Source organism: Limanda limanda, chromosome 1, assembly GCF_963576545.1.
Source record: "Limanda limanda chromosome 1, fLimLim1.1, whole genome shotgun sequence".
NCBI lineage: Eukaryota > Metazoa > Chordata > Actinopteri > Pleuronectiformes > Pleuronectidae > Limanda > Limanda limanda.
Window position 1 is genome coordinate 20,089,905 of NC_083636.1, and position 10,524 is coordinate 20,100,428.

Sequence of the window (10,524 nt, forward strand, 5' to 3'; positions counted from 1 at the left end):
TCAAGACACGGGGAACACTTCAAGAATGTTTTTTTATTTCAAGGGGGAAAATGCAGGAGGAGGCTGACATGTAGACGAGAGAAGACGAGGAGGGTGGAGGTGGACATCAGGCCGCTCAGTCTCATGGCAAGTTACAAATTGTCCCTCACATGCCAGAAGATCAGCCTCCTTTCTCCTCACACACTCACAGGTGTTTAACTTTAAACCTCACAGCAGCAAACATTCACTAGATTCAGGCCGCGCACACTTCAGTGTCACGAACAAGGCGTTGTGACGTTTGTGTCCCTGTGAACACAAAGAAATCAGGATTGCTTCAGTCTTCATGAATCGTTTCTGAGTCATTGTGAATGTTTTACCACTTTACTGATACGACCCACAATCAGGGACATGAAAGAGGCATTAAAGACATTAGACGTAACCTTCCACCATATCTTCTTGCACTTTGTGTGTCTGACTCTAATAACTAAGTTCGGCTGAGATCAACATTCTGCTGTGTGAGCTGTTCAGACAGAAAAAGCGAAATTTTGCCTCGTGTCATTTTTGCAAATACAATATTTTGCATTGGAGGGTTTCCTAAACGTCTAACAGCAATCTACACCATGCCAAACAATATTGTTTATCATAATGAAATGAAAAATAAAGAGTCAAACCATGAGTCAATGTCAGTATTGTTGTCTTGGTCTTAGGAAACTGTCCAAAGTACCAACTACACTGTTAGAAAGCAACTTATAAGCTATTGATACTTTATCTAAGTAATAATTTTGAGGAACTTGTACTTTTCTTCAGTATCTCTCTGATTTATTCTTTGAACTTACAACTTCAGAAGAATGAACACAAAGTATAATCAACAAATAAATTACGTTGTATTTCAGATACAAGTTGTACGAGTTCAGATAAAAGAAATCTTTGTTGATCCCCGGGGGAATTTACTCAACAGTAATTAAAATCTGCCCCACATTTACCCGCTGCAGGATTAAAGTAATGTACAAAGGAATTCATGAGTAATAATAATTTAATATTTTAACAGATTCATAAAGGTATTTTCTGCTCATAAGGAAACTTTTGCTGAGTGAGTTTCGACCTTGGATCTTTATTTTCTTTCTGTCTGAACAAACCGTCAGAATCACCACTCGTGTCTCAGAGTATTATTATTATTGTTATGAGTCTTTCACTCCACCACAAATATCTTTTCAACATAGACAGTCCTGACACTTGTTTTCTTACAATCTTTGATTTCACATCTACCGATCGACTGTCACCAAGTAATCTGTCGACATTCTGTTCTTCTGACCTCAACACTGTCAAGTCTGGTTTTTATTTTAGTGGTTCAGGTACCTGAGTTTTAACAGCATGAGAGCAGTAAGAATCGTGGGTATTGTACAGTAACATGGACGGATGAGTAATAGAGAGTGAAATTTAAATATCTCATCACCAGACACAGTTAAGATGTAACACAGCAGACGCATCGATAAAAGACTCCAGACGTTCAGACATAAACACAGTCTCTGTTCAGTGCTCGGATAGATCGGTTAAGTTTAATTTCAGTCCTTCTCCGGTGTTCGTCTGTCGCATTCCTCCTCTTCGTCCTCTTCCTCCTCTTCGTCCTCCTCCCCGTCGTCTCCAAACGTCTGCTCCTCCATTTTGACGAGCGAGTGTGAGCGTGCCGCTACTTGAGCGGCGATGGAGGAGCTGAAACTCAGAGCCTCGGAGCCGTGGATCTCAGTCAGTCTGTCCATCAAGGTGACAGCGGTGACTTTGGGCTTCAGGAGGCAGTCCAGGCCGTTCTGGGACTCCGCCCCCTCCTCCAGGAGCCCGTCGTACAGGTGAAGCTCGGACCCTCCTCCTCCTCCTCTGTTGCAGACCGAACTCACCACTGTCTCCTCGTCCTCCGCCTCCGAACCACAGATGAACTCCATCACCGGCTCCATGGAGGGGTCAGGGCTCACCCTGTCTGTTTCTTCCCCTTCGCTTCCTGCGGGATGCTCTGAGATGTGGTTTCCCTCTTCATCGCAGGTTTCTGCTGAGCCTACAGGGGTCGGAGCATCTGGTGGGTCGGTGGCAGGATCTGAATCTTCAGTGCAAGCTGAAAGCGCCACAGCAGCTGCAAGACGAAGAAAGACAAACAGGATTTAGGGATCGACTCGTATACTGATCTATGATTTTGGCTTGTGGATTATTTTATCCTCCTGAGTATCAGCAGAAAGACGGACTGCAGATAAACACCAATGCAGACCTTGGTCATTGAAGAGCAGCTGCTTCCTCTTCATCCTTTCCCCCGCGGATGCACGGAAGCCCAGGACAGCTTTCAGCTCCGACAGGACGCGACGAGACTCCTCCCTCTCACGGCGCTGACGCTCCCGTTCCTCCGGTGACAAAATGTCGGACCAAGACCCTCGGCCTTCTCCTTCAGAGTCTGAGTCAGACACGTAGGCCTCCCACTCCTGGTCAAACCAAACAGTGCAACAGGGCGACGACATGAGGAGAAGATAGAGGGGAAAGGCGTTGAGCGTAGTACAAAAATATGAACCGTCGTGACGGACATTTTGTGTAAACAGAAAAAGACAATGAGAGATATCAGGTGAAAGGAGGAGATTTGATCCTACCAGCTCTTCTGGCACAGGGTCTCTGTCCAGAATCAAGGGGTACGATGGAGGAGGAGCAGGGATCTCAGTCACAGGAGTTCCACACTGCTCCTGACCTTCAGCATTAACTGCAGAGAATGTGTAAAATTACATTTCTGCAAAAAAATCACCACAACAGCTCAGCACAGCAGCTTGGTCACTGTGTTGAAGGTCACGGTCTGTTTTCCCGTCCTACATTCTGGAGGAGCGACTTCCTCCATGACGGGCAACAGACTTGAGTCATGGTGAAGGAAGTAGGAAGTCTGTTAAAAATAGGACGACAGTAAATATGGAAACAATATGCGACTAAAGAGGGTGTTGTGTATGTGTTGTGAAGAGCCGGGAATAATGAGTAAAGAACCTACGTGTACGTATGTGGTCATAATTTTAGCTTCACATAGAAAGTGGCCATTTTGACTAAAATGTCTGGTAATTGTTCAAAATGTCTGATTTATAACTATATTCACTGTATTAGTGATTGTTACTTATCTAGAGTACTTGTTACGTTATGTTAAGTCTTTTTAAAAGTACGATTTAGTTTCAAAACACGTCAATTGTTGCTACTCTCTTTTCTAGCGCCTAAAACTAAGAAGTTAGGAAACGCCGCTGGCCCCTTTAGTTTAGTTTAAGCTTGTGTCTTCTCACCTGAGCAGGCGTTGGCCCGTCTCAGCATGCGTGCCACCTGGTTGACGCTGTCCTCCCAGCAGCCCGTGCTGGCCTGCATGTGCGGCTGCAGCTGGTGCAGCCGGTCGTTGAGGTCCTGGTAGCCCTCGCATGACAGCTCCGTCAGCTCCTTGGAAACCATCAGTTTCTCCAGGTCGTCCTCCAGGATGATCATCCTGGCGACGTCGGCCACAGAAGAGGAAGAGCGGTGTCAACAACTTTAAGTGGTAAATACTAGGGATGAGCTAGTACAGCATTATCTGTATCTGTTAACCATATGAATTATCCGTATCCGTATCCGTACTCTGAGTGGGCGGGGCCTAACCCGGAAGTGGGTGTGATTTAACCCGGAAGTGGGCTGGTTCAACATAACTTTCTTTTTTAACTTTGAAATTTTTTTAGGATTTTTTTATTTTTATTTTTTTTAAATTTATTTCCACACCAGGTGTGTGTGTGTGTGTGTGTGTGTGTGTGTGTGTGTGTGTGTGTGTGTGTGAGTGAGATGCGAGGGACGTTCACTGTCTCCCGGAGAAATGAACACTCTGTGTTTTTAGTATAGAAAGACGTGAATAATATTTGTTCACAAGTCATACAGACTGGTTTTGTTATTTTCACTTTACATTAACACTTAAAGTTTAGTGCAGTGTAATTGTTTGCCGTGATAATTAAATGCCAGCGTGATAATAGATGACAATTTCAAACCATACAAACTGTCATGTTGTACTGTATTTAATAGATGTTTACTTTACTGTAAAGTAAGTGTAAATGTAAAGTGAAAATAACAAAACCAGTCATTATGACTTGTGAACAAATATAATTCACGTCTTTCTATACTAAAAACACAGAGTGTTCATTTCTCCGGGAGACAGTGAACGCCCCTCGCATCTCCAGCGCTCCTCTACTGAGCCAATGCAGGTCTCGTGAAAATTTTTCCAAAGACTCGTACCCGAAGACCCAGTCGGGAAATTAACGAATCATTTCTGCTTCCTTGACTGAGCCTATGGAACAGTCCCGATGCGCAGTGAACCTGAGTGACTGAGAGCTGTTCTGTGAGTGAGTGAGCAGAGCCGTGTGTGAATGGGAGCAGCGCTGTGACGCTGTGTGAGGATTTTCATTCAGTCCGAGCACAGATAATGACTCCGATTACTCGTATTATACTCGTAATCGGCAAAAGTGCTTTATCCGTACCGGATACTCGTTTCAGCCGAGTATCCGGCTCATCTCTAGTAAATACTTTTAATACAGGTGGAAGCACTATAGTTGTTTTTACTTTTAAGTAATATATTTTCAGTACAACACTCAAACTTAATGGACTATGTCCTTATGCACATTACTTTACAATGTACTATTCCTGTGCTACTGGTGCAGTGACCCAGTTTTCCCATACTCACTATTAAAGTCTCATTTGATCTTAATGGAGGTGTAGAATGAGGCCAGTCAGGGTTTTCTCTGTGTGTGTGTCTGTGTGTGTGTGTCTCACTCGCTCAGCATGGCCTTCAGGTGCAGCTGAAGGCTTCGGATGGACGTGTGCAGGGTGTTGAGCTCCCGGCACTTCTCCCTGGCTCGCCCGGTCTTGTCGGAGCCCGTCGACCTCGGCTGGGTTTCAAAGTGCCGGTGGAAGTCATAGCTGCGCTGCACTTCGCAGAGGCAGCCGGCCAGGGCAAGATGCAGGGGCTCAGTTACCGCGGCGATAGAGAGGTGCAGTGGAGATGGAGAAAGAGGGGGGGTTTCTCCTTTGAGCGCGCCCTCTTCTGGGTCCTCTATTCGACGTGGGGACAGTAGAAGAGCCAGTCGGCGGAAACATTCTGAGCTTTGTCCCACCCACAGCTGGAACAGCATCTGCAGGAGAACAAACCACCAAACACCTGTCGTCATATTCCCAGCACTGCTCTTTCTTTCTGTTACATAATCTTTATGCTGTTGCTACCTCAAGCCTCTTTACCTCAGGTCAGTGCATGAATACACTTGTCAAACTATCACCTTCCTCAAAGCTCTGAATCAGAGAGGAAAGTAGAACCAAAACAGACACTGAGCACAATGAGGGACAACAGAGTGGTTCAGGTGGATTTACGAGTTACTTGAGAAGTTTCCATCGGCATTTTGATCCTTTTCTAGTGGTGAAAAATGAAAACCATTGGAACAAACATGTAGTCAAGCAAGAGAATCAAGTGAAAACTAAATAAAAAGTTCACTATATTCTTGTCCTGTCATTAAAGGAACGTCCTGTAGAACAGTGCACGCCTGACCTTCATCTTTCTGACTTGTGCTAGCTCCCTGCACCACCTCCTCTCGATTCTCCAGGTTTAAACCTGCTGGATTTACCTTCAGGGCAGGCAGGCTGTAGTCGTCCGTCAGCTCCTGCGCCTGCTCGTCACCCAGGTGTTCGATTCCCAGACCGAGGCCCAGCTCCTTCAGAGGCACCGCAGACACATAGTTTGTCACGTTATCGATCTCAGAGTTGAGAGGAAACGTTTGCAGGGGTTAAGGACGCACCACACGTCTATGAAAACAATGACCATCTGTAGAGAGTTACATATTTCTACATTTCAATTAATGTATATCTTATCAAGAGATATTTTTTATATGCCTGTAAATGGCTCTAGAAATCAACCTTGAAAGGAGGACCCGGGATTCTGCTTATCAATGGCATTTAATACTAAAAAAAGGATATGCCTTGAGCATGTGACAGGTGGCCCTACGTGAGGCTCTGAAGGCTGAGCGGAGGGCCCGGTAGAGAGCCTTCCTCAGTCCAATCAGCTGCTGGCCACGCGGAACCGCCCCTGGACCCGCCCTGCTAAAGGAGCCGGCTGCACTCACCCTGTCGAGCAAACTTGACAAGTGAAATGTGATACAACTGTGGAGACGTCCGAGAGAGGCAGGCGGGCACACAAAAACACTGAACACCACATCACAAAAAGACACACAAGACGTTTTCTACGTGACAAAACAACACACAGAGACATTTCAGACATGAACACTACACATGAATGTCATACTACTCAGCTATTTGACTATTAAAGGAACAATTTGGTAAATTTGCTTATTCGTTTTCTTGGGAATAGTTAGACGATAAGATTGATTTATTCTGAATTGAATTCTTTAAATGACTAGTGTCCTTAGTATAATACCAGATTAACAAAGATTTTCTGTGATGCTAAAGCTGAACAGACAAATAAGTACTATAATTGAACAGCTTTAGACAGCTACCTGCGGATGTTAATTAACACACTGTCGACAAAGGAGGGAGATAATTGGGCTGGATCATTATGTGCTTGATTGACAGGCAGATGGAAGTGAGAAGAGTACACTTACAGGGTGAATCCTCTGGAGATGACCTCGGTCTCCTGCACCAGACGTAGGGCTTTACGAGACAGGCCCGTCAGAGTCTTGCCGTTGTGGACCATAGTCTGGAGCTGTGTGACGCGGGCATGGACGGCCCTCTGCACACGGCCCCGTCTCCACAGCGTGATTCCCCTCAGCCCCACCCAGCCCAGCAGGGCCAGGCTCCAGGGGGCGACAGCCAGAGACCAGAGGCCCTCGGACACGGAGCAAAGACCCATCAGCACCGCGGCAAGGCCAACCAGCCCCGCCATGTCCCTGAGAGAGGGAGAGACAAGAGCTCTGATCAGCTACACAGGAACTGGCTGAGAAAATACTTAATGTGACATTTAAAACAACACTTTTGGGGAAATAAAGATTTCCCAAAAAATGATTATACTATGAGAGGTGATTTATTTTTGGCTGTAGTTTTACTTTGTACTGGTTTTGTATTGGAAATCATTATATTCTCTCGTGATCCAACTACTTGCCCATCCACTGTGCACATGTGTTTCTCCTTCCCACCTACGTACCAGAGGGAGGGCCTGGCGATGAAGCTCGGTCTGGGCAGGGTGCTCGCTCGGCTGGGTGAGCCGGAGAGCGAGGAGGCGAGGGTGAGCAGGCTCGGGTCCAGCAGCTCAATCAGCTCCACGTCCTCCTGCAGCAGCACGTCCTGGTCCAGAATGCACCTCACCGAGTACTGGCCGAACACACAGTCCTGCAAGATGGAGGAAAAAACAAACAACCGTTCAAAATAAAAGTATGCGAAGGTGGTGGTTTTAGTGTCAGCATTCTTTTCTACCTACCAGCTGCTGCTCCAGCTTATGAGATGCAGCTGCCTGGTGCATCGGGCTCCATCTCCACACGGCCTCAGCCAACCTCCACAACCGTCCTCCCTGCAAAACACACAGGGGAGACGTTAGAATTCAGTCAATTAAGTCAATGCTCCAGTGAAGCGCTTTCAATCAGCCCCAGTGGATTTGTCAATTTGAAATATATTCCAAATCAAAACACTAAGTAATACACCTGCAAGTCTAACAATCATTTTGTCTTGCTCCCACGAACCACGAGTGCATTTCCCAGTAATCACACACAACCAATAACAAGTGAGTAACACTCGCTCACGGTCAAAAGGAGTTTCCCAGGAGACAAACTCTTTCAGCCAACAACAATAAGTGTAATGTGTGTTTGTAAAAACTCACTCTTGGGTCTTAAATAGCAAGACAGGAAAAACACACCCCGGCTTCACTTTGGTGGATTTGTACTTTGGAATTATAACTGAGTGTTTACATTTTCAGCATCAATAAAACTCAAACTTTGATCCTTCTTAAATACATGGTTGTCAGAGAGGGAAGAGAAGTTTTGGTTCCAGAAAAAGAAACAAGTTTGTTCACATTTCACTGGAGACACTACACAGAAAAACACACAATTATTTTATTCCCAGCAACCGGGGAGTCCCTGAGCAAACACACTGAAACATTCAATCGCCACAGAGCGTCACATTTTAAGTGCACTGACATTTCAGCGCAGAACAAAACTCTCAGGCTTACTCAAAATGCTGCAAACTGCTGAGAGAACACAAAATATTCCTGAACTGTGTAAAGCTTAATCATGAATAGGATCTAATGTAATCTGCTTAAGTGTGGTGTGTGTGTGGCATCACTGAAGTTCTTTGTTTAGACTAATTCTGAAAGATGTTTGTGTCAAGGCTGTAAAAATAACACCCACGTCCGTTCTTATCAGTTAAGAGTTTAAAAACAGGGAATCCTATTGAATCCTGCATCACAACATCCTGTGAAATGTGTGTGACGTGTTTGTTTGTGAGACAGATGCTTTGGGGTTTATCGATCCAGACTGTGTCGTCTGCACCATGACCCTTTACTGGAGGGTAAAACACAAGTTGTTAGTCTAACAGATGCAGTCAGATTGATTATTGATCAGAGACTGAGCACCAGGGCTCGACATTCACACAACCCTGGTCATCGGTCTCAGCCAGCAATGTGTGTGTTAGTGTGTATGTTCACACACACACACACACAATGCAGTTAATATCCTGAGCCACTCATCAGTATTCTACTGGTGTCACAGGGAGCAGTGGTCTGACTGTTACTGTGTGAGACAGTAAACACAAAACACTGGATCTCACGTATGATAACACATGTGTATAAATGTGGGAAAATACAATAATCAATTTAACACTAGATTCCAGAGGCTTTTACTCACATTTATACCTGAGACTATATTAAAGTGCTTTATGTTCACTAGAGGGTACAAGGTAAGATGGTCAATGAGAGCGGGAAACAGATTTCTCATCCATTCATGTGATGTGTGAGGATTCGAGCCAAAACTTCAGGAAAACAGAAACTTCTTTATTTTATTGTACTAAAAGATAAATGTGCACAACCTCCACAATATCAGGTCAAAGACAGGCTGCCACACATACTGTACATACCAGGCAAGCTCACACAGTGAAGCCCTTTGCCACAATTAAACTGTGGCTTATCAGCGTGAACATGATGTTCGTCTCGGATCCGACTTTCTCTGAGCTCCAGGAAACTGGTCGTGGAGGGATGAGCCGTAAGCTTTCCTGTTTCATCTGAATCCCTCAAACCCCCCCCCCCGCGGGCGACTCATTAGAACAACAGCAAACCAGAGAGGAAGCTTGACGCGTACGGAAAGTTCCTGTATGAAGGAAACACAACGCTGTTTCCCGTTGCAAGAGGGGGAAGATGGGGGGAGGCAACCAGGGAGGGGATGAGTGTCATGTGATCCTCAGCTTTTCAGGACACGTTTCCCAAACCTCAGTCGTCAATGGTTTAATAAGATTAATGCAAGCGGCATTTAAAGTTAACAGTTTTAATCCCTTTTCAGTGCAATGCAGACGTGTATTAAAAAACAGGCATACAAATGTGAATTTCAGTAGAACACTCACAGAGTTTATAAGAGGGAGGACGTCAGAGGGAAAGCAGAGCGAGTCTCAGTAATCACATTTGTCCTATTGCTTCTAATATGGCACAACAGCGGGAGAGAGAGAGAGATGCAACACAGGGAAAGGTTCTGTTCCCGATCACAGAGTCAAGAACATGCAACACAGAATCCCTGCATGTGTGTGAAGGGATTCCTCACAGCCATGTCTGCCCAACACTCTCTCTGTAGACCAGTGTGCATAACTGGAGGTGATTCTGTGCCAGTGTGTGTGATTGTTGAGTCAATAGTCAAATTAATTACTTTCTGTCTGACTCCACAAGTCAAACAGCGACACACAGACAGACACACACACACACACACGCACTGAATCAGGTCAGTGATGCAGATCATTTGAATTGAAAATAGTAGATGTTAGATAAGTCAATTGAGGTAGTTCTTATCACACTGATGTATTGTCATATGTTTTAATTACTTATTTGATGATTGACAGCTGAGACTGACTCGCGATTGATCGGGTGTGTGTATCGGGTCCATCCCCCCCGATCACAACTGCAAAAACTCTGGCACTATATTACATCATCAAGATGGCAGCGTTCCTGTCTGGGATATTTTGGCTTTAGTTCTGAAAAGTGGGTGGAGGCGGAGATGCGTCATCTATTTCAATTTACAGTCCTTAGTTGTAGCTAATATTTATTCTAAATCATCTAACTTGCGTGTTTTAATTTGTTTTGGGATCAAGTCTGTTTAACCTGACTGCAGATTTCCCTCCGCTGAAGATCTGGAGAACGGTGGCAATCGGGCCATGTGTGACATTTGACATGTGACATTTTGTGTCAGTGATGGAGGAAACTCACTGAGGTTTTCTGCGGCAGGAGGAGGTCTTCCTCTGGTCCTCCATATTCCTCCTCCTGCGATGCCGTCGGACATGCCTCGAAGTCTGTGTGGCCTAAATCGTGCAGGTACTGGAATAAGAGGAGAGTTCTGCAAAGAGAGA

The 10,524-nt window shown here is 45.2% G+C and overlaps 1 protein-coding gene across 1 annotated transcript in view; it reads right to left on the minus strand.

The window, feature by feature from the left end:
* Positions 1-13: 13 nt before the first annotated feature.
* vezt (vezatin, adherens junctions transmembrane protein) overlaps positions 14-10,524 on the minus strand; it is an 11,503-nt gene continuing 992 nt past the window's right edge. Inside the window, 12 exon segments of the mRNA XM_061072406.1 lie at positions 14-2,101; positions 2,234-2,441; positions 2,604-2,710; positions 3,267-3,460; positions 4,765-5,123; positions 5,607-5,754; positions 5,956-6,102; positions 6,597-6,881; positions 7,136-7,320; positions 7,409-7,498; positions 10,385-10,501; positions 10,503-10,511. Coding sequence (XP_060928389.1) covers positions 1,542-2,101; positions 2,234-2,441; positions 2,604-2,710; positions 3,267-3,460; positions 4,765-5,123; positions 5,607-5,754; positions 5,956-6,102; positions 6,597-6,881; positions 7,136-7,320; positions 7,409-7,498; positions 10,385-10,501; positions 10,503-10,511 — 2,409 coding nt within the window. The 3' untranslated portion in view covers positions 14-1,541.